At 39.0% G+C, this 24905-nt stretch overlaps 1 protein-coding gene across 1 annotated transcript; it reads right to left on the reverse strand.

The window, feature by feature from the left end:
* Positions 1 to 1044: 1044 nt before the first annotated feature.
* spats2 (spermatogenesis associated serine rich 2) lies at positions 1045 to 24515 on the reverse strand. Its single transcript, XM_020638034.3, has 13 exons — positions 24386 to 24515; positions 20029 to 20304; positions 18723 to 18802; positions 16582 to 16690; positions 15990 to 16039; positions 15518 to 15740; positions 14595 to 14774; positions 14305 to 14440; positions 10222 to 10280; positions 7701 to 7810; positions 7314 to 7416; positions 5540 to 5688; positions 1045 to 5447 (listed from the first exon to the last, which is right to left on the reverse strand). Exons 2-13 carry the CDS (start codon positions 20051 to 20053, stop codon positions 5196 to 5198), a joined length of 1476 nt encoding a protein of 491 aa, XP_020493690.1. The 5' UTR covers positions 20054 to 20304; positions 24386 to 24515; the 3' UTR covers positions 1045 to 5195.
* Positions 24516 to 24905: the final 390 nt, after the last annotated feature.

A 24905-nucleotide genomic window follows, 5' to 3' on the forward strand; every position in this document is an offset into this window, starting at 1 on the left:
TTTACACTCATGCATAAGTCTGCACACTGGTGTTTCAGAAAAGTCCATTCATATGTATCAATGAATTAAGTTTCGCTTTGAGTTAGAAGTATTAAGCATATTTGGTTTCACTTTCTCCAGTAACCTTTCACAACAGGTTTGATAACCTTTACTGGCAGCTCCAGTGATGTAGTCACAACAAACATTTGAATCATATGAACTGATGAGCCAAGATGACATTTCTGTGAAAAGCATTTTTGCATAGTTTTGTTTAAAGAAAATGAAAATGAATAATGAGATGTTAAGCAGTTTACAATAAATTGTTCAAAGTGTCTTTACAGTAAAATAAACAAATACTTATGAACACCCGAGTAAACTAAAGGCACATTATGGGATAATTACATTTATTGGTAATATGGTGACGCTTCAGTTTCAGAGTGCGATTCATATTTAAGCAAACATAAAGGTAAAAGGTAGACATGATTTTACTTTCTCCTGAGAAGGGGTCCAAAACCGAGGACCGGAATCACAGGACTACATGGACAGCTACAACTGTAATAAATATTTTTCTTAAAAAACACTTGTCAGTTCATTGACAAAACATTTTTAGGTATCAAATACTTATTTCTGTTATTCCTGAATGAGGATTTTGAATGCAGGACAATTAATTGAAGCAGAATACACTTACATTATATTTTTGTTGCTTCTTATGTAGATCAGATTTTTCTTTAAATAGTGCACACTTGAAATTCCTCAAGCCTTTTCCAAGAGTAATGGTGCCCTCTGCTGGCTGTGCAGACATTATGTGCACGATTTTTAGAAGTTGTGTTTGAACTGTTCAGATCTGCTTTTAAGCCAAACCAGTCAATCTGTTGCTCACATTTCTCCAACACAAACTTGCAGCACATGGAGTCAAAAGAAGAAAGTACATAAAATAACTTCCTACCCGGCAGTTGTTCTCATTGACCTCCAAACATCACTCACTTTTTGCATAACGGCTGTTAAAACCTCAGTTAAGTCACCTTCAGTTAATGTGATTATAGCTGCTGAAAGAAAACAAGCACATTCAATATTGCAAACTGTTTATTTGTAGTAAATGAAAAGTGTGCAATTCAGTGAGTGGGGGGCAAAGAGAGGAGAGGGGTGTTTGGGACGGTTTATGTCTTTGGTCCATATTCTGGTGGAGGGGACGTTGAAGAATCGGTGGGAGACAAGAAAAGGCACTTGAGTTTACAGTTGTCTCAGAAAGGTCTTCTTGAGAGGAAGGACACAGAGATTACTGAAACAATGAACAAACTAAATTTTTAACTTCCATTATGCCTAATATGAATATCACATACAAAATGCCCCATGTGAGCACAAAATTATAAAGCTACATAATGTATATACAGTAGGGAATCAGAAATAAAAGTGGGTTGGGAATGAGAAGCAGAAAAGATGACATGTTGAATTTATCCCCTTTGGAACATCTTTACCAGTTGAAAGAGAAGAGGAAGAAAAAAAAAAAAAAAAAGGCAACACATGAAACTGACGAAATCATTTCTTTGGCGATAAACTAAAAATTCCTACAGTTTGGAATGTAAAACAAACATAAAAAGTGGTTAAAGTGAAACAAACAAAATCTCTCTTCGAGTCTTGACAAGTCCAACATCGGAGATATGTTGGAATAAAAGCCGATTTGTTTTTTGTTTTGTTTTTATCATCTGCTGCTTGGAAACTGCAGCCCACTATCATCAAGCAGAGAACTGTGAGGAAAATAGTTTGGTACAATATGTGTCAGTCAATAAAACTCTGTGACGTTACAGCATAGGAGAACACCTCATAAAATGACTTATGGACTAGTCAGTTCTGGAAATACACTTCTACGCTTTCTGGCAGTAGACAAGGAGACTTATAACAAGCAGTTGGTAGCTTAGATTTTAGCATTAAGGTCGACAGGGGAACAGGTAGCATGAAGACCCACTAACATGTAAACTTGTTGATTCTGAAGTAAACACAGTAAATCGGTATTTCACAAAGTGGGGAAGTGCAAGCTAGACTCTGCTACGAGCAGTTGCCTGGCAACCAATTGGGTACCAATTACCAGATCACCATGTAGTCTTGTATCAATAAGACACAACGTTTTAATAAGAGCTTTTGGTGCAGGGTTGCTACAAGGACTTTTTAAAACTTAAGACCTGAAACAGTTTCCTTGTTCAGTCGCCTTGTTTAACTTTGGATAAATCTTGAAACGTCGAACAAAAGGTGAGACACTTAAGCTGTGCGCTGTTCTGTAACAGGAGCGGGCAGTTTATTAAACATACCGTTAACAAAACAAGTGTTCCCCCCATAAAAATCGAAAAATAATGTTAATAAATACCTTAAATTAAGCTTAAATTTCTCTATTAAATTCATCAGCCAAGTCAGTTTCTTGAACTGTGTCTTTTCCTTATTGCAGTGCCCAAAGCTGTAATTTGTGAACGACTGGGTGTTATTCACCTGACAGCCACAAGGGGCAACAATGAGCACATTCTTCCCTTGACAACACACTTCAATAAGCAACACCAAAAATTAAAGGTTTATTCTTTATCTAAAGAGTAAAAAGGGCAGAAGTGTATTTCCAAAATTGTTGAACTACTCTTTAAAGTCAAGGTTACATATTTATGTGTCATTACAGCACATAACTGTCAAAGATAGCAAACAAGATGGTGCCCCTTTCTCTTTCTATTCAAAAACATAATGACTGGGGTAAATCTTTTTTTTTTTTTTTTTTTTTTAAATCTCAAATTATAAAAATCTCCCTATGATCAGAAAAAAAACTACAAGAAAACCAAAAAAAAAAAGGGGGGGGAGGAGAGGAGATATCATTTTAAATACATGTTTACCAAAAGTCTGCTCAAGGGAAGACAACGCATTATGAAGAAGATGCAGCAATAATGTTACCACCAGTTTCACACCACAGCCTTGCAGCTCAACAAACTGTATGTACATAACTACAAGACGACAAGGAGTCATCAGGGGTCTCTTTCCCTAAATACAAGCCCACTGTGAGAAAACACGCCATGAAAAAGATCACCAATGAGGTGCTCACCAGCATTTAGTTACAAACTGGAAAGAGACAAACAGCCATGACGCATCTACTTGGCAGCCATAGAGAAAAAAAAGATTTGAGAAATCAACAAAACCTTCCTAATCATTCATCAGCTTGATCAATGTTACTTTCACATATAGGGTACAGTGAGAATATAAAAAAAAGGGGAAGGAAAGACCTTGCATCTTATTCTCACATATTTATAAACTGCGTGTCCGCTCTACATGTACCATCTGATTAGCAAGCCGTCGTAATGCAGACATCCACGTTTCTAGAAAGGCAAATGTGAAGTCTCTCTGTGACTAAAGGCAAGCGCGTCAGTAATATGCCATTCATGTGCATATAACAAAAGACAAAGATCAAACTATGATAGTGGAAGAAAATCCAGAGTAAATGTCAAGACACAGCATGTGGACAGTTTTCTTTGTTGTGAGTTTGAACATGTTGAACATTATTCTACAAAAAAAAAAAAAAAGGTAAATGAGCCCTCTCTTCGTTATAAAAGAATGGACAGCAAGCCGAGGACGACAGCAACACACGATAACCCTGCTGGCCGTAGGGAGGGCGATTCATCACTGACTTAGGAAGCGTGTCAAGGAATAGTGCCACATTTATTTGCTTGTTTATTTTCTGGGTAGTTAAGACGAGAAGATTGATATCACTCTTATTGTAATGTAAACAAGAAGCTTAAAACCAACAGCTGGTTCAGATAACCGCAGATGAGTCAAAAGGTTGCTTTGCTCTTACCGTCCCATTAAACCACAAACTTGTTTTGTGCGTGTTAAAGCTGTAAAAACTTCAGAGCTAATTAGTGCGAGTGTAATGACAAATTGATCTACATCTATTTAATGATTAACAATATCAATGACATCAAGCCCAACACCTCCCTGTTGTCATCTTTCAGGTGGATGTGAGATTATATGAAGAACAGATTGTTTTTCCAGATAAATGTCTCACAGGTCAGAAATTATATTGTTAAAGCATTTTGTTGTTGTTTGATAGTAATAAAACTGATTGTATTAAATGAGCATATGATATTGTTCTCTTTTTTATTGTAGACCTCTTATTGAGCTGATGATACATGGCATCATATCAGGCTTTTTTAAATCAAATCATGATCCAAATAAATGATATACTGTTAGACTTGTGATCTTAAACTTAGTTAAAGTGAGGTCAAAGAGGCTTGCAGGCCGACACATTGAAAGTTTCCACGATCTTCCAGTCTTTATGCTAAGTAAAGCTGACCAGCTGCAGGTTACAGCTTCAAATTGGGCATACAGAAATAAGAGTGGTATCAAATTACCCATTAAGAAAAGGAAAGAGTAGCATCCCAAATGTCCCACTATTCCTTTAAGAAGGCAACCTCTCTGTTCAGTTACCCTCAAACACTTATAAGTTCTTGGAGCATCAACACGTTCCCACAGTTTGTAGCAGCCATACGAAAAGCTCTGCATTACAGTTTGATATGTTTCTTCTTTTTTTTTTCCTTTTTTTTTTTTAAGCCTACAAAGATTAACGATAGTCTGTAGTGTTGATTGCATGTCTACTCTCCTAATGACAGAAATGCCCTGTTAATGCTAGAACTACTTCTGCGCTGTCACTTCACTTTCCACGGTGAAGGCATTGAAATGGTTCTGGGAGACAAAAAGAAAAAAAAAAAATATATATATATCTGAGGTGCAAAGTCAGAGAGCTGACACAAGCCACAGCAAAAATAGAAATAGTACTAAGAGCTCAACTTCAATAGTGCACAAGTTGTTGCAGGTAGTCCTGTCAGTCTCTGCCCAAATTAATGCCAGAGAACTGACTGTAGCATAGCAATGAGATCTCTCAAGGGGGGGCTAAAGATAGAAGCTGTTACCTTAAACAGAATGGAAGAAATGCAAAAGCAGGAGCGATTACAGAGCAGTGAGAGCTTTTTCAAGTTTGAGGAATGAATGGATTGATGCAGAGAGGTGGCACTATAGCTCAACTTACAGAAATATGTAAACTTGTATTCTATTCTTCATTGGAAGGAGTTAGTAGAGGGGAGGGAGAGTGTGTAGGGTGTGGGGGAGAGGAGAGGAGATGAGAGGAGAGCAGAGGAGAGGGAGGAGAGTGCGAGGGAAAGTAGACGGGTTTGATTGAGAACGAGGGTTTTCCAATGTCAAGGGCAGGGCGTCCGCGGAGGCCTCTGGGGCAGCCCGTTATGGGAGGGTCGATCTTGGTTGTAGGAGGATGAGGAGGAGCGGGGAGGACCTCTCGAGTTGTTGGTGTGAGTCGAAGGAGCGTCGCCGTCGCCATGGTAGCGGTGGTTCCCACGACTGGCATTCCTGTTGTGGTAGGAGCCGCCGTTATACCGCTGACCCCCTGAGTGATACCCCTGTCCCTGGAAAGTACGCCTGTTGCCTTGGAAAATCTGAGAGGAGAATAACAGAATTATTTAGGTCGCCGGAGTAAACAAACTTGAGTTAATGCGAAGGCTTCCGCAGAAGGTTCAAAGCAGCTGACCTGTTTGTTTGGCGGAGGGCGGTTTTCACTGGGGGCGCTTTGGGTCACAACAGGAGGAGGAGGCGTTTCTAGCAGGCCTGGGCTGGTGACAGAAGAGGATGTCGAGCTACAGCGGGACCGATTTGAGTAGCCTGTGCGTGGATGGTAAACTGTGAAAAAACAAAAAACAAGTTCAATCATTAACAGTGCAACCTGGCACTGGATTATGAAGCAGTATTACTAAATGAGGGGCTGTAGGTTTGTAAGTGTCCATCAAATCAAACTAAATATCCAAGTCACTGTGTCCATCATTATATCATATCTTTAATGTTTTTTTCCTAAGGGGTGTATACTTATTTTACATCCAACAAAATAGTTTGATTTTTAAAGGTTCCCCCACTTTGACTTAAGATACCGACTTAACTAGCTCGTAGCTCAGGAACCTACAAGCTATTTATCGGGATAGCAAAGTTCCCCTCACCATCTAAGTTTAAAACACTGGATGGTCAAACTTTAACCACAGCAACTTCATGTTTGTGATTATAAACACAACTTCCACATCTGTCATTTGTGTCTGAAAGGAAGAGCAGCCACACAAACAAACAAACAAACAAACAAACACAAGCTCACAGTGAGGATGACTTATGATGAACCGATAAACAAGCAGCGTCATTAGCCAGGCTTGTTGCAGAGTTTACTGTCAGACAGATTGATGCTGTGTTTTCTTTATTGAATATGATGGGGATCGGGTTAGCTCCAACCTTTAGAGGTTTTGGCTGCTCTAAACACAAATCAATAACAACAAGTCCCTCCCTATCATTCTGGTTTTACAGGAAACAAGTTATAATTTGAAATCAAAAAGCACCTCCATAGCAGCTTTAAAGCTGTAAGATGAGCAGATATCCGTTTTAAAAACACATCTCATGACATGATTCACAGGGCGTTCTTCAAACCATCTAAAAAGTGATGTGGTACAGTCTGAGACGGATTGTGTAATAATAAAAGGTTGGCCCACAGCGCCGTGCAGTGAGCGTAGACATTCTCTCCTAAGTTTGCTGAGAGGAGAAACAGATTGAGCTGCAGACAGCTTGAAGATGTACAGAAATCCCTTTTCATTTCAGATATTAGTTTACTCTTTCTATAGGGAATATTTTATAGTCCTACTTTATGAAAAAGATCCCCACGTGAGCGTCGGCAAAGTGATGTGAAGTCTAAAACACATTTCTGTTTATTAAAATATCATCAAAAGAATATGCGGGGAGCTAAAACAATTCTGTGGAAAATGCAAAGTGATATTGTAGTAGAGTAAAAAAGTATGTGTATTGTAGTATATGGTTAAATATAGTGTTGTATATTTCACTCCTTCATTTGATTTTCTCATCTTAGGTTGACAGGAATATGTTTATATAGCAAGGTAATGTTAAGCCTAAAAAAAAAAAGGGAGAAAAAAATTGTCTGATTTAAGACGACATGTCTTTCGTTCTTTCATTTCAGCTTTTTAACTCTGAAAATGAGGCATTTTAAAAAAAGGGATTGAGAGAGAAAATACACGTTTTTAAATACAAGGCGCATTAGCCACTCTCAGTGTCCTCTCAGTCTGCTGCCGCTGATAAAATCCTGAAAAACTGAAAAGCTGATATGCTTGCGTTTGTGTTTCGTGATTGGTGGGGAAGATGTTTTTATAATTTATAATAAAGATGGAGGAGGAGGGGAGTTTATTTTTAGAAATTTCACTAGAGAACTCAAACAAAAAAAAAAAAAAAGGAGATATAACAGATGAAAAAGGACTCTGTACCTGATCCAAACCCAATGATGCTCGCCTTCAGCGGTTCAAGATCAAATGTAAATCTCACAGCTTTTCCAAGGTCCTCGTCATATTTACGCTCACTCACAAAGTGCTGTGAAGAAAAAGAAAAAAAAAAAGAGATCATATGAATCACCAAGCATGCTCCACAGGGTAGGAAGTAAATGTATATGTAGTTGCTCTCCTATATTTATCACATTTTTGCTAACCTTGGAGAGGACAAAAACTCTTCAGTAGTAAGTGTTTAAAATCTGCATTCAGCTGTGCCTCAAAATTTAACCCCCATTTCCCATTTTCTCAGCTGTAGTGTGTACCGAGTCAAGCATTAAGAGATAAGACACACAAGGCCAAACCGGAGCCGCAGTATTGTTAGAGTACCTTGATGTCTGCACGCAGCTCAGTCAACTGTTCCTCAGACATGGAGCCTGACTGATCCGTCAGCCGTCTCAGCTCCTCTGCTCTCTTCTGCCGGGCGTCTAAATTCATCACTGAAACATACATAATGTCATCTTTAACAGATATGCAACTCTGTCATGAAGAGAACATAGGTCACCGATGATAAGGACATTTTTCTATTTATTTTAAGCAGTGTTTTTTTTCTTTTTTATAAAGCCATAAATATATTCAGACAGATTTGGTCCATTTAAGAGAATATCACCATGTCAATAAGGAATGATGTAGATTTTGTATTTTTCTTTAAAAGTGACTCGTGATGAATTCATTTTCAAAATAACCATCAATTACTATTTGCTGATAATTCATCAACTAATCATTTCCGTCTCAGCATAAAAAACTCCCTGCAATCCCGAATGCTTCCCTTCCCTTTAAGTTTCATTTTCCCGGAAGAACTCAGCTGTGGTCTTTTGAAATGACAAAGCTCAAAGTGTGTCTGACTGACTGTGACATCCAAAGATAAACAAAGGTCAAAGATAAAGCCGCTTTCCAATCAAGATGTTCTGTACGTGCTGATGTAAAGACAAACATGTTACCGAAACAAGTGTCATCACACACTAAAACACGTTTTTTTTTCCTTCTCTATATTTAAACTCAGTGCCCTGGATTCAGTTTTGAACCTCAAACTCAATGGCACTAATTTCTTGGGCCAGCAGGTATTCATTTACTTCAGATCAGCTCTACAAGATCTCTCATGTTTGTCCTGTCTGCTGATGTACTTGAAGAAAATCTAAAGAAATCTCCTGCTGCTCTGAAAATGTGTGATGTATTTCGGTTTGATGCTGAAAATCTGGCAAAGGAGAAACTAAAATAAAGTGGATGTTTTTTGATCCTGAAGGACTGACACCAGACACATGCAGCACCGTTTAAAGAAACATACACTGCACTAATGTGAAGCTGAAATGACGCATAAATAAACGGATTAGTTGACAAACAGAATGTCAATCACTTCTTTTAATAATCTAATGATCATCGAATGACTTAACATTGTGTGGGGAAAGCTTCTAGATGGGAGGATTTGTTGTCCCTGTCTGTGTGGATAAAATATTACGGGAACATCTTCTGGTTTTGGACTGTTGCCTTGACAAAACAAGAAAGAATTTGACTTCAGGAAATTGTGTCACACTTCTATAAAAGAGCATGAAGCGGTGAAAAGATCAAACCAATGCCTGAAAAACATCCACAGACTTATTGATGAGAGGTGACAGAATGAATCTATTAAAATTTGTTTCTGATAAGATTAGCATTGATTATTAACTGATAAGTTTTTAATTTATTCATTCAAAAAAAAATCCTGGTTCCAGTTGCTTCATTGTTAAGAGGCACTGCTCTATGTCCTATCTGGGATATAAAACTCAACGTTTCAGGCTTTGAAATGTTGCTCAGACAAAATAAATAACGTTTAAATGTCTTCTTGAAGATGAAAGTATGTAAGCTGAAGATCTATATGGATCATAAATAATGGACTGTACTAAACAACAGTCAGATAGGGCTTTTAAACTTGCAGAAATCTCCTGAAAAACTCTGGATATTTCCCGGAGGAGATTTATATGTGAACGCAAACTGCCAAACTTTTCGCTCGGACTTCACCCGGAGTTTCTCCTGCCAGACCCCTGGTATTTTTTTTTCTTCGCAGCGAGTCCAAGTGGGCTGATAACCGAGAACGCCGCAGTATATTCTCCGGAGAATTCACCTCGAGCCAATAGGAGGGGGAGTGACGTTTCTATACTGTGACTGCTGCACGGTGCATAAAGTGTCTGTACACGGCTGCATTACGTTTTCTGTTCGCAAGCAAGTTGTTCCCCGCTCTTTTGTTGATGTTGTCATTCTTTTGGACTACGTGTGAAAACGCCTAGAGGGTTCTTTCATTTAAATATCTGTGTGCAGAGCTGTTTATCAGTTACACATTTCCTGCAGAGGGATCGAAGAGGAACACAGGAGTTTTAGAGGAAGCTGATTAGCAGAAAACACATTTATGGGAAACCTGTCTTTTGTAAAGCTGAAGAAACACTCGCATTTCTTGGTTTCCTCTCTATTCCCCACACACCTCGCACAAAGACAGCATTGAGTCTCCCTTGACACCTGACACTATTCACTTCTTTTTCCAGGCCTGGAACACACAACACTCCACACTGAGAGGGCAGAATAAAGAGAGAGAGAATGGCCTACTTGTACAACTATGCAGTCTTGCTCTGTCATGTTACACATACATACACAGAGGTATGCTCCAGGTATACCTGAGCCCTCAGGGGCACTGCTGCATTTTTGAAGAAACTGGGGCTTGCTGTTCCACAGAAATCTCTTTTACTACCTCTCCGGAAGTGATTTAGGTCAGAAGCCCTCGAGTCAGGTGATCATATTATATGAGGGATACTAACAGCTCCCGGGTGCTGTGTTGGAGGCAGGCTTTTTTTAAGGCTACAAACTTGAAAATACTTGTACTTACTTGACTCTGCTTTGACTTTGTCCATTTCCCCCAGTAGGGTCACTTCTCTGTCCATTAAACTGGAAAGAAGAGAAGACAAAGGGGGGGGGGGGGGGGGGGTCATTTTTCTTTGCTCACTTCAAGATAAGAGGAAATGTTGTGAACGCTGACTTGGCACTGAGATTAAGAATCAATTCCAATAACATTAAACAAAGAGGCCGCTTTAGGAGCAGAGTCACAGAATGACAATGCAAAACAGTAAAACAGCAATACCACAGCAGACACTTTGGATAACCAACCTTTGGATACATATTCACCAGAATGCAGGAACTAACATGCTGTGATGGAAAATCAAATATTTAAAAAAGGAAAACACGCCATTATTAAAGAATTATTAACAAAATAGGTGCTGCTTCCTGCATCAAGCTCACATAGTTGTATGATTTCACATGGTTCCAAGTTGTTTTAAAAAAAAAATATGTTTCCTGCTTAAACACTTGAAGTAAATGAAGACTGTCAGAGTTTAAAACCTAAGTCACAAAGATCCCATAACAGCCAAAAATGTCACCACAATAAGGAGATGAATTCAATGTTTTTACTGCACAGAAGCATTTTTAACGCTCACTCTACAGGTACTTTAAAAAAATCTTGGAAACTCTGACAGTAGAATACAACATTTCTTACCAGTATCTTTCTCTCCCTGCCTCGATGACAGATTGAGTAGCTCTTTTAACCCTTTAATCATCCATATTTATTGTCTACAAACTAAGTGCCCTGTGATGCGGTACATTCAAGCTTTTCAATCACAGATTAAAACACTGACATGTCTCAAGTTAACAAAGCTTGTTTCCACATGTTAACCTATTCGTTTATCTCAATTTCTCGAGATAACAAAGCATATTTTCTTGTGATTATTTTCTGCCCCACTCGAGAGGGGAGAGTAATTTTTATTTCTATGATTTTGGGTGCCTTTGAAACTCTGGGGATATGAGACTAAAAATAGTTAAGGTCTAAAAATAAACAACTGGATGTACTCGTTATACGCAACAGAGTAAATAGAATTTATGAATGCATGTCTGCCTCGGGTGTCCATTGAACACACAGGATAATAGTCTGAACACTCATCACCCCACCAAATAACTCAAGAGTAAATGTTCCACTCACACTGAGGACAGTGTCATTGGCTTATACTCTTCATGACTGCTCACACTATTGGTCTGTATTATGTTCTATGAACAGTAGATAATAGTCCGCTTCTTCTGCAGCCTCTACCAAGTTTGTGTACCTTGGTAGAGGCACTCACCTAAATCAAAAAATGTTTATGCAAGTCATGCAAGTGAGTTCAACACTGACTAATGCTGTGAAGTGCACGTGTGAAAGTCAATACCAGAACATTTCAGAACTCGACTGTCCTAACGTCAGAAGTTCACGTCTGAAGGCAGCATTTGAAATATACAACGGATTAGGAGAACCCTTAAAGTTACAGTAAAAACATATCTCTAAATGGGCTTCTTTTTTGACAGCCAAGCACCTCAGCAACCTCTTCCATTCTATAAGATAAATGAGTGACAGGTGCAGTGTCCCGCCCCCTTCATTTGCTGAGCATTTGAGATAAATTAAAAACCGCCTTTTGACCCTTTAACATAAACTAACTTAGAATCTCTTAAACATTCATTAACATTGTAAAGTAATATAGCTTACGTATAATTCATATTAATTGTTTTTTACCTTAAAATTTCAGCCCAACTGATTTATCGTTTAGCTGATAATAGCTTATCCAGTTATCAGTATCGGCTAATGTTATCTCAGATATGCTCTAATACTAGATTTCTTCACCAGTCAAACAGTATTTCATGCGAGTATCATTGTATTACACTAGCAGTTCCCGGTCACCAGCAGAGTGTGTTATATAGATTACAACGAGCATTATCAATCTCCAGAGTGTCAAGCGGTGATGCACGTACATGCACAGCTCTTTTCCACAAGTGTTTGATAACTGCATCAACACAATACATGTGTACACGTCTATCCATCTATAGATCGAGATCTAAGAAAGATATCGGCCAATATATCGGAATCAGATTTTTCTCTCACTAATATCAATAATGGTATCGGCCCCAAGAAATCCCATATCAGTCGGGCCCTAGTTAAATGACTACGCTCACAATGCCAAGTATTATCATTATGTGTTAGCATCAAGCTAACAAACAAAGATATGAGGTTAACTGCACCATTACTTTTGTTTATGGTTACACCTCTATTCAACATGTAAATGACTTGTGGTTATTCATCGATATCCCTTCATGCACCGCTAACTACAATAATTACTTTAATGGCATAGCCTTGTACTACTTGGCAGTTGTGTCATACTTCTTAATATGACATTATTCACGATGTCAGTCTAATATTTGATTGTGTACTCAGAGTTGAGTTACTATGTAAACTGGCAAGCTAAGGGATAGTGGTTACTTAACCTTTAAAACTACGCACAATTTCCAAGTTGTGGTTTCTCTCTGGCACTTAAACAAAAACCACATCACCTTTAATCCATGGAAGCTCTGATTGATGTTGTATTCACTCATGTTAATGGCCATTCAGAGGATGCCGTGGTACAAAAAAATTATGCAAGTCATCTGCCCAATATATCCCACTCAAGGCAAGATACTTTTTTTTTTCCCGTCACAGAAAAACAAAAATCATTCAAAAAAGGAAAATCCTTCTTTAAATTTAGATATTTATGGGTTGGATTAGACTTTACATTTCTATTTAAATTATTAAACAAATATTCAATCAACAGCTAAAGTAGACAGTCATTTCCCTCCCCCGCTAAATAGTAGGTAATGTCATTTTGAACATATTCCAGCACTGTTATAAGAGTTCAGGGCTTATTGTGATTATCAGGATACTATCATGCATCGCAACTATCACGTCCAGGACAATGGTGACAGAAAATATAATGATCCCATATGATTGTGTAATATTTAAGCTTCAGTCTTTATCTATAACCCTGTATGGTCCATAACACCATCATTAACGTCATCTCATCCTGCTGAGTAATCATGCCCCTATCTATGCTTTACAGCTGAAAAAGTGAATCTGAAGTCTGCTTGTGGTGTTTATGAAGTTTGTGATCTAATCATGGAACAAGCACCTGAGGATGAACTTTGCCCCCCCCTGCACTGTGCTCGGTTTGAGGTATAACTAATATGTACAGTACATCCTGCTGACAGCTTAACATTTTATTAAACATAATGACACAAGGCATTTTGTTTTCTTTTTCAATGGATTTCATAGTTTTCATACTCCACTACATCTTAGCGTTCAAAAACTCTAGAATAGTGTGTCACAATTCAGAGGCATTGTGAAATCTATAACAGTCAATTTCCCTTTATGCAAAGTGGTGAACCAGTGTCATCAAGTAGGACAAAGGTAAGAAAAATGTACTTTGACTTACTGCAGCATGACCTATAAAAAAAGTAATAACACCACGACGGAATCAGTGAACATGTAACTAAGGCAGGGACGGTAATATTACAAAACCCAACCTGCGATAATAAAGTATAGCTACTCATCTCTGTTGTATACTTGCACGCACAATTTGCCATAAACAAAGCCTTTAATTAATGTATTTTTACATCAGTGGAGTAATATGCTCTGATTTCACATGTCCCTAATCTTTGACTGTGAAAACACATACAAAAACTGGCTACAAAAATAATCCATGTTTTTTAAAAAAGTAGTACCTGGGACTAAATGTTCCAAGAAATGTGTAGAAAATCAGACTTCTGTTAATGTCAATAAACAAAAAACAATATTTGCCATCATATGTCCTGAGATTTCTGCTGGAGTAGCTCGTAGTCCTCAGTGAGTAAAGCAGTGATGGTAAACCCTGCAACCCTCATCTCTACACTTCAGAACCATTAGTTAAGTACTCCACCTGGAGTAAATGCCTTTAAGAACTGGAACTATCAAACAGCAACACAGTTTATGTTCCTGCAGTGGAAAAGTCCTTAAAGGAGTTTTGTTATCTCTCCCTTAAAAAAAAAAACGTCTATTTTGTCAACGTAAGATTCAAGTACAGCCAAACAAAAGACAATGACTCACCAAGTCTGAAGTTCAGCAAATGTCTGCTTCATTCTCTTAATGGAGGAGTCCATCTCCTCTTTGACCACCATCCTGTAGCGAGTCAGAGAGGCAGTGCATCTCTGCAGGTCCTTCACAGAGCGGTCGATGTTTGGAGCTGAGGCAGCAGGGGAACACAGGGAAACGTCATATTTTCAGAAGATGTGCCTTGGTAACAACCCAAAGTGCATCACTTTATGACGGTCTTCTGACAATAAACTCTATGCGGGACAAGGTCGTTTTGAACGTTAACAGTTAAAAGGTTTCTTTACCCATCTTCTTGACTCCTGATGATCCTTGCTCATCAGAGGTCAGTGCTAATGAGGAACTAGATGATTGTGAATTTGATCCTGCCCTGTGTCGGTTCTTGTTGCCTCTGGGACCATGGTGATTCCTTACCACTTGGGGTAAGGCAGGACTTGGGGCACTACTAACACTTTCTGCTTCTGGACCTTAGAGAAGACAAACAACAACAAGTAAATAAACTGGTCTGCAAACTAAAGCTCCTTAAACAAGAAAGATACGCTTTGGAAAAGTCAGCAGATTATTTGGATATTTAGGTTTTCTTTAAGATTCCCCAAAAGAAATTGGTATACAGGAGGATATTATAGGACAAAATATTCAGTCACATATAGTAAGACCTCTCAGTATGTTTACATGCACTTACAAAAAGACGATTTATTGTGTTAGTCCGACTAAAACTGGACTTTTAAAGAAATGTTAACATGTTAGTCTGACTGAAATCCCACACAGTGGAATTTCTTGAGGTCGGACTAACACATCTAGTAAATGTGGTTAGGGATCCAATAACTTTTGTATGTTTGCCCCTTAATTGGATCAACATAGCAGAAGTTGCATTGTTGTGTGCCTTAAGATATCAACACAAACTAAAGGGATAGTGTGCATCGAATGTGTACAAAAAGCAAAAGAGTTCAGTATGTATGAAATGTAAAAAAGGATTTAAGTTGTCCACGTTTTTCACTCCTCCACATACACCCAGTTTGCCACTTGCTAACACAGTAGTCCAACTGAATGACCTACTCGAGCCATCACCCAAGCTACACATAACTGTTCATGTAAGCGTACTGAGTGACTACAGTCTAGCTCAAACCCCATACAGAGCTTTTTGAACTGCTCTGTGCAGACTTTAGCCTTCTCTTTCTTTGCCTTCATCGTGTGTCAGAGCTGTGATTACCGGTGGTTTCGGATGTAGCCAGTTCAGAGTCCAGCTCGGCTGCATCCAGGGAGGCAGAGTCCAACTGTTCACTCAGAGAATCAATTGAATCTCCGTCTATTACTGATCCGTTGGCATGAAAGCCGTTCATCTCGTCTTTGCCCTCCTCGGGCAATTCTGCATCTGGTGGAGCAGGCTCTGCCGTGGCCTCGGCCTGAGGCTTGGGCTTCTTTTTCTTCTTGGGCTGGACATGGAGATATCAATGTCAAACCTCTTTGTTTAAATTCCTTTTGTCCATTATCTCTAAACTAATCAGAGCAGTGACTCAGAACAACTCAGTTCACACAGTGAAAAAGGTTTGATTTGAGCCCAAGCTAAAATAAAGCCTGAAGCCTGGCCAGCATGGGCAAGAAAGACACTGTATACTTTTAAATATCTCAATGCTTACTCAACATACAGGTATTCAAGTTACAGGTGGCGTTCCTGTTCTCACCTTCTTTTTACCGGTGACATTCCACTCCTTCAGGATTTCCACTGCACTGCCTGTGTCGTAAAGCAAACAGTGATGACGAAAGTACACAGAGACACTTGACAGGCTGTAAAATGTCATAATAACCCATCAGAAAAATCTGACTGCCCTCAGGCGATGTTTAGATACCGGTTAAAAGAGGAACAAAGAAGTGTGACGTGCAGGGAGAACCTCCTGTTTCTAAATTTAAACTTGAAACTATAGAGGCATGTAAATGACGCCAAGACATCTGAATGCAAAAGCGTGGCATAAATTATTTTTTTCAAGGTTCAACTTAGCTGTGTGGACTTCAGTGAACAAGCAAGTTAAGTGCTGTGAAGTTCTTGTGGACACAGTAGATCATTTGTGGTGTGTCATTGAGGTGTGTGTCATAATACTAAAAAAACATCTTAGATGCTTTCTTAATTATTCCCTTTATGTGGTTTGATTAATGCTTTCTTTAAGCCATAATTGCCCTTAAATATGCCATATAACCAGTTCTATTTGACTCTATGTAAATACATGCTCTTATTATTTATAGGGAAGGTTCTAAGGCCAAATAATGACATCCTCATACCTTCTAAGAAAGCTTGGACGGCCTTGTCCACACTGTTCTCAAAATGTTGTAACACCAGCACGATCTCATTGTTGCTTTTGTTGGGGACGACTGCTCTGACAGCACTGATCTGTAAAAGCAAAACAAGAAGGGCACAAGAGGAACAGGGTTCAACACCATCTCAAATAGCATCCAAGGTGACTCAACAAGAAGTTCACAAGAATGAGTCTCAACATTAAAATCCATTTAACCAAAAGGGCAGAAAAATGTACTGTGGTTCAAATTTGTACTCCACAAATGTAAACAATCTTTTCAAGGATTCTTTTTTGCTTATTTTCAAAATCATCTTCATATTTCGGAGTAAGGTCTTATGATTTGTCTTCTTCACCTGTACATTTTAAATAAGTGACGTGTGTTTTCATGCTCTCTTCCTTTTAAATTCATATTAAGCTTAGTATGAAACAAGCCTGAAGCCAATACTGCTTTGAGGCTTTGCCAGTTCAGGGTCGCTGGGGTTATTTTCCAATAACCCATCAGTTTTAATTAAATAAAGAATACAAGATTTGCAATACAAAGGCCATGGCTGATTTGATCGACAGGTTTGTAGCTGTTTGTTCAGAGGCTAAAGGCCCAACTCAACTCCACCTATGTGACCAATTTCCAAATTGACTAAAAGTTAAGTATAGAGTCAGCACCTCCAATATGGCGACCACCACCGTAGGGCCCAATAACACCTACGAGACTACATTCATGCTTTATACAGTCTGTGACACAAACATACAACAAAAGAATAAATGAAACAATATCCTTATAGAGTCTGAAGATGTGTAGTTATTTTTTTAAATTTTTTTATCCAAAGCACACAGAAGTCAGAAGTTTTGCCACTGACACTTGCTACATGGTAGAAGGTATGAATGCTAAAACATTAAGATTTACTTTATTGATCCCCGCAAAGGGACATTTCAGTTTTTACACTCTGTAGTCATGCAACACACACACATGCACACAAACAGGATCCTATGGACATGCACTAAGGGAGAGATGTCAGAGTGACAGAGCTGACCACAGCGGGCGCTCCTGAGCCGGTGGTGGGGAGGGGGTTTGGTGCCTTGCTCAAGGGCACCTCGGCAGTGCTCAGGAGGTGATCTGGCAACTCTCCAGCTACCAGACCAACTACCATACTTGGTCCGCACCGGGACTTCAGCCGGCGACCCTCCGGTTCCCAACCCAAGTCCCTACAGACTGAGCTACTGCCGCCCCCAAGGGGCACAAGTAGTCACTAGTACTGGATTAACATTTTAAACAGAACATTTAGCGTTAATCAATTTGAAATAATGTAAACATTTTGATTGTTCCAGCTTGTCCACAGTGAGCATACAGTAACCGTCTTTCCAGTCTTATATTGAACTTCTCAGAATAATTCTTTGGTTTTGGACTCTCTCCAACTCAAAAAGCTGTTTGAAGACATCAACTTTGGCTCTTGGTTTTTTTTTTATGATTCAAAAGTCAAACTTCTAATGATTTCTTACAAAAAAACATGTGGAAGATTAATAGATCATGAAAATGATGATGCAGCCCAAAGCCCACAAAATATTTTAGAAAACAAAAACATAAATAACTCTCAGTGAGAACAAAATGAAACCACGGTGATAATATGTGCAGTCTAATTTACCCTAAAGTGCCTTATGTATTAGCAGTTTAAAAAAAAGACAAGTTTGAGAGGATAAGACATTATATAAATTAAGCACCTCAAGCTAACACCTCAGATTGTCAGGTTCTCTAAGGGTTTTAAACTCTTGAATTACTCAGTAATAGTTACAGACACTGATAAATTATTGCGCATAGGCAGGAGTAAGATTCAAGCGTCTTCTTTTCTCTTTAGTATTACTGCTCATGCTCCGATAACTTGCCCTCTTGTGTTTTCTGTTGCCAAAAGAAAGCCCACTGGGCAATTGCTGTTCAGAGCCCAGAAGTAAAGGAACTGAATGTCAATGCTCAGGAACAAATCCACCAACACAGCGTGGAAATGTTTCACTAAGTGAGCAGAAAAGAAGCCCTTGATATTACACATATTTTGTGGTTTTAGGTGTCAATGTATCCCTTAGATATGAATCTGCAGGCTCTCAGTGCTATTCATGCGCAGCAGGTGTAATATATCTTACCTTCTCCTTCATCCTCTCAGCTGTTCCTCCCTGGGACATCACCATCTTTGAGCGAGTGTCAAACACGACTCCAGACGTATCTAGAAAAATACGTCAAAAACCAAACTTCCTTATTGGTTCAGGGCAGGTCTTGGATCACATTTGCAAAACCACTGTGGCACATCATTTGCAAATCAAAACAAGCCACAGACATCGGCATGGAGATGTCCTGGAAAGACTAGTCAGCCACATGTATTCATCAAAATCACATTATGGAGGTAGATTTGTTCTTTTGAAGCCTGATACTTTTTCTGTAGGCGTCACTGTACAACCAACAGCACTGTGTCAGTACAGGATGAGCTATTAAAACATACTTTAGCCACCAGCACAGGCAGCAAGGACATGACAAAAAGTCATCACATCTATGGCTGCACAGTCTGGAATTGGCATCTTATTTACATGACTAACAATCAGTGAAGGCTTTGAAAAACCTGAAGGTTTCTGTTATCAGACTAAGAATAAAACCAATCAGTTCAGCTGGTGAGTGAAGGTGAGGAACTAACGAGGGCATGTCTTGTCTTTTCTTTTTTTTTTTTTTTTTTTCTTTTTTTTTAAAAGGACAAACAGAAGTTAACAGCTGAGTGTGAGGGAGCAGAGTAAAGTCCAGAGTTAATCTACGGCCTTTAAAAGACAAGACGGGAAAGAGAAAATATGGGTCCCTTATAAAAGTTGTTTTTCTTGAAAAGTGAAAGTAGGTTAATGTCATTGTAAATGTCCACAACTATTTCCTGAATAACTACTCGGTTCAAAGCAATGCCATCTGTTAGACTACACTCAAGGTTTTACAACTACTCTGTTATAATCCTGGCAAAAGCCAAGGAGGCATACCCTACCCTGTTCAATCATTTAGCAACTAATATTTACAATTACATAGCGATGTTTAATTACTGTAAAACTTATATTAATAGCCCGGGCTTTTATTGACTTCAGTGAGTCATGAAATAACCCTGCCTTTATTTGGGACAGGCGTCAATGCGAGACGGGCCTATAGTTATTTTCAAATAAAACTTGCAATAATGTGCAATAAACAAAATGAGTCATGAATTTCTAGTTTGATCTTGCTTCTTACGAGAGCACGGCCGGTACACATGCTAGCATTTTAGTTATTATGAATTTATTTCAACAATAAACACATCAGGGACTCTAATGTTTTTATTTGTCAGTACATGTTAGTAAAGCGGACTGGGCCTTAAAGTGGAATGGGCTTTTATTTGAAGTTTTATGGTAGCGCATTTCTTTTAAAGAAGTGAAGAAAGCGAACACGTACCCCTCTGGCTGTTCTTCTTCGCCATGTTGTCACACAGAAGTGTCCGGGAAACGCTGTGTCATATACTTTTTCACACTGTTCTAACCCTTCAGATAAATTTAGGCTGGTGCTTGAAAAAGAGCTCCTCGTTTGGTTACTTTCACTTTTAGAGAAGATGCCAACAAGGCTTTCAACTATCTGGCAGGAAGGTTGGAAGAATGAGGCTCGGATCACGTCTTCACCATTTAGGCTAGGATTCAGGATATCCTCCTGTTTCTCCACTCAGTTGATCCAAATCTGGGGGGAGGGGGGGGGGGGGGGGGGGGGGGAGGCAGAAAGAAATGTGTTAAAATAACCAGACAGTGAACATGGTTTAGTGCCACGGTTTAGGATGTGGAAAACAAACATCTGCATTGAAATGACCCGTTTCCATGCTGTGTGCAGCAAAATGCTCAGCCACCAAATCTCCCCTTCTGAACGATCAGAAAATATTGTGAATATAAATCAACTGAAAATCTGTTTCCTCTGGCTATGAATTATAAATGAAAAACAGATTTCTGTAAGTTATTGTCTGTCTGGCAGAGCAGTCTCGAAAAAAAATCTGCAGTTGATATTGCACTTGGCAGAAACACTGAATTTAGTTTGGAGGAAGAAAAGTTAGACAGAAAATACAGACGCACATCTTTAAAGAATACGTCCCCCTTTCTCTCTTCTCTGCAGGAGGGGGACTGATAATAATGTGATGAGGGAAACACAGTATGTCAACAACGCCTTCATGGTCTGGGCCCTTTGGATGACTGTGCAGTCAAGAATTTGACATGTTTTTTCATAGGCATGATTGAGAACTACAGCAAGCATTTTGGATTTTCCCTTAGCCAAACTCATAAATGATTGCACAAATGGTTATTGATCAAGTCAGCATCATAACTGAAATTTTTGAATTTGTGCCTTTGAACACAGATTGGCGCTTAACTTTCAAATCTGTAACTCTCGTTTCAACAGCAAAACTGCAACAGAGAAAAGCCTACTACTAGCAGTCATGCTGATATAGTACAGGTACGTTGTTATTTTATACCTTATTAAAAAGGTTGATGACTCAACAACACATTTCTTATTTAAACACAGTCCTTGTTTTAACTGTTAGACAAGCAGAGGAGGGAATAATTAAATGCAAATACTTCAGGAAGTGATTACAGAAGTGGGCTCTTAAATTTAGTATCATATTTTCCGGTATTTTTCCCCCTTTTGTTTAAATATTAGCATATCCAGTGACTATCAGTTACAGATCATTTTTTCCCGATATCGGCCATATTACTAGGTCTGTTCACCAGTCAAACAGCATTTCATTTGAGTATCATAGTATAACACTCGCAGTTCTCTTTGTGGCTGTCACCAGCAGAGTGGGTTTTAAGGATTTAAACAAGCGTCATCACTCTCCAGAGTGTCACACGGTGATGCACAGTAACTTTCCAGTTGAGTGACCGTCTTGTCAACATTACATATTACAAGTGTTTTAAAACTGCATTTGAGGGATCAAGGCAAAAAAAAAAATCTCTAAATCCGTCTATCTTTACAGATCTCAGAATGATTAAAGCATCTGATTATTTCTCTTCCTAATATCGGTATCGGCCCCAAAGATCCCTTTGCGGTCACCCAAAGTTATTAATTGTAATATACTATAAGGTAAGCTATCAATTCATTTCAATGTGTGACACTGAAAGCTACATTTTTAACTTCAAGAATATTTCCACACTAAACAGATCGGGTAACCGCACATAAAAAGACGATTTCTTGTATCCGTTAGTGCATTTCATGCTTGGTTGATGAAGACTAAACAGAAGTTTCACAAAGAAACAGAAAAGAGAGAAGAAAAAAACACCCCCCCCCCCTCCCCCCCCTCCCCCCCTCCCCCGAGTGAAGAGGCGTCTCATAAAAGCAATGTCCGTGTCCAACAGGGAAAACTTCTAGCAACGTGGATAAAAATGAACCTGCCAAAAGATGACATCAGAGTTGATTCAGAAACTTCCCTCATCCAACTGATCTGCTCACAAGAGCAAACTTAAAAATTCAGAATTGGTCAGTGGTTAAAAAAAATGTTCTGGCTAAATGTGTGTACTGTTTGGTCATTTGAAGCCCAGCATACATGTAGAAGGGTCCAGAATGGGCTTTAAGTCTGCAATGTATTTTTTTTACAAGCAGGCTTATACTTTAGTTGCAATACAACAATAAAATGATTGTTTCCATTTCTTCACTTTGAAGGAGGAGAAAGTAACAACTGTGAGTATCTAAAATAATCTGTCTTTGAAAACATGTCATCCCCCCTGCTGAGCAATCAATAATCTACTGATACCTGAAGCTCCCTGTGACGTCTGCTTCAGTTATGACCCTTCAAGTCTTAAAACTGTGTCAACAGGGCCTTCAACAATCTGGGCTGGTTTTTTTAATGGCCAGCAGCTGTTTTCCTCCTCTCGGTTTCTCTTTCTGACCCTTTTCTCCAGAAAGGGAAACTTAAACGCTGTACAAACCCACACCCTCCTGATTAGGACTCAGGCATGCCACGGTCCAGGTTCCACCACACCTTTCTGCAGACGTCAAACTCACACAAGCACAATGAACACAAGTGACACTGCAACAGGGCGATCACGCAATCACCAGGAGGATGCATTCATGTTTATCAAGAGGGATGGTGCATGAATCCGCCGAGAGAGACGTCAGGTGTGTTGAGTGACGCAACGGGGAAGAAGTGCAAAGTCAGCAGAACTCAAATAACGCTGCAAAAGTTTGTTTGAATATGAAGAAGTACGGAGCTTAAAAATAAAAGTGGTTAGATGTGACACGTGAAACGGAAACCAAAGAGATTATTTTCTGTCGCAGTAACAAATTAAGTCAAAAAGGCTGCAGGTCAATGAGGGCTATTTCTAGGCGTACTTCTCAGCACCGCTCCAAAATTACATCATCACCGGTTATCTTTCAGTTTACGATCTTAACATAAGAGGCTCTACGTGTGCCATGCAAGACAGTTTTTAAATCAACGTTAAAACTTGCATATCAGCTGGAAGAATGTAGTGAGATTTTTTATAACTCCTAAAGATAACAGCAACGCAAACAGGCACACAGAGCCGAGGCTTCTGTTGGAGACAACGTGGAACCTCTATGGCTAATCATGTTTTTTGGGCCTGTCCGAAAATCCAGTCATTCTGGAGAGAGGTGGCTACCGAGATCAATAAAATAATCTGGGTGGATTTAGATTCCTCTTTTGTTACTTTACATCTCGGTAAAATACCGTAAACAGTCCTACAGAAGGACAAATACTTACTGAAGATACTCTTGGCAAGTAGTGGGAAAGCTATAACTAGGAAATGGTTGCAACCAGACGCTTTCAACACTGGACCAGTGGCGTGGGATCGTTCAAGAAATGTACTGTGTGGAGAGACTTTTGTTTTAAGACTTCAGTTGGAGAAATGCATTGAACGCTGGGAAAAATGGATTGTGTATGCACCTTGAATAGTATGACATTACACCATGATGCATGTCTAAAAGAATACTTTGATTTGACCTGTAACACCCATGATGATCTCATGTTCTTTGTACATGTAAATACTTAAATGAAAAACAAAATGCCATTTTCATGCAGCACATTCTTCGAGTATCGTTTGGCTCGATCTTCGATCATCAAGCGATTCAAACGCATCGATGCATTTAGCAACACCGCCTGGAGTTCAATATTAGTTTTAATGCAGGATTATCTGCTTTAAAAAAACAAACTGGACAGGATCTCCCAACAATATCTTTTGGGGTCAAAGAGCTTCACGACTTTTGGTCATGAAACATCAAAAACTTGGTGTTAAATGGCAGCTCACCAAACCTCTGCTGTGCGGCGTGAATTAATCATGACACATGATGATGACTGTGTCAAATGTTAGAACTTTTAATTACAACCTTTTAGCTTTATTTTCTTCTTGCACAACGGGGTCTTTTGGGCTTTTGAAAGCGGCACATTATTCCACATATATAAATATAAAGACTGAAGTCCGGAGGGTTCCGTTTAGTTAGCCTGCTGCCATCACAGCTTTTTGTAATTAGCTTTGTAATACTCCCGCGTCACTGAGCAGGAGAATCTGCGTTCAAACGTTATTGAATTACCAAAAGCGATGAACACGACTGAAAGCAGACTGAAGTGTGAATGCTTCTTTAGTGATGGAGCTTTGAATGCAGCATTAGCTAGCTAGCCGTGTTATTCAATGGTGTGTTGTAAGATTAGGGCATCATTTAGCCACTCAACTGAGCAGCTATGCTACAATGAAAGCATTACATTTAAGCGCAAAAAGGGGGTTTTTCTTCTCTACATGCTGGAGGCTGAATAATATTAAATACGTACTTGGTGTTGGAGGAGAAAAAAAAACTGCACAGTCGGTTCTGGAAACGAGTTGCCGCAGCTCCTGTCGCCAGTCGTCTTCACTGCCAAGTAGTCTGCTGTGGGCAATATTTTCCTAGACAAGACTCCTCCGGGGTTGCCAGGTCGGACTCAAACAACCCCCCTTTTTAACATATTGTACGCGTAGAGATTTGATTGATTGATTGATTGATTGATTTAATTTATTTCAGACATATCAAATGAAATCAAACATGTGAAAAATACGAAACAAAATTTAAAAAAAAAATACAATAAACAAAAAAAACTAATTATTTCAATTGGAGAAGTGTCATAACATTTGTTCTGTTGCATCAGTCATCATTTGGCGAGGATCTACTTTGAGTAAATGTCTAGCTGTACAACTTATTCTTCAGGATAATAAGGAAACTCACTCTACATGAAATATCACACTTTAAAAAAAAAAAAAATAAGGAAATTTTTGTGTTTAATAAAAAGTTTTTCATATTTTAATATTGTACACTGC

The sequence above is a fragment of the Labrus bergylta genome, chromosome 12 (assembly GCF_963930695.1).
Source record: "Labrus bergylta chromosome 12, fLabBer1.1, whole genome shotgun sequence".
Lineage (NCBI taxonomy): Eukaryota > Metazoa > Chordata > Actinopteri > Labriformes > Labridae > Labrus > Labrus bergylta.

Bases quoted from the DNA above. Each gene is read 5' to 3' on its own strand.
- spats2 (XM_020638034.3), bottom strand. From the start codon at position 20,053: ATGGCGAAGAAGAACAGCCAGAGGG. The intron at 15,741-15,989 runs GTGAGAACAGGA...CTCCATGTCCAG, and splicing joins ATGTCACCGGTAAAAAGAAG to CCCAAGAAGAAAAAGAAGCC. The intron at 14,441-14,594 runs GTAAAGAAACCT...CTGCTGCCTCAG, and splicing joins ATCAGGAGTCAAGAAGATGG to CTCCAAACATCGACCGCTCT.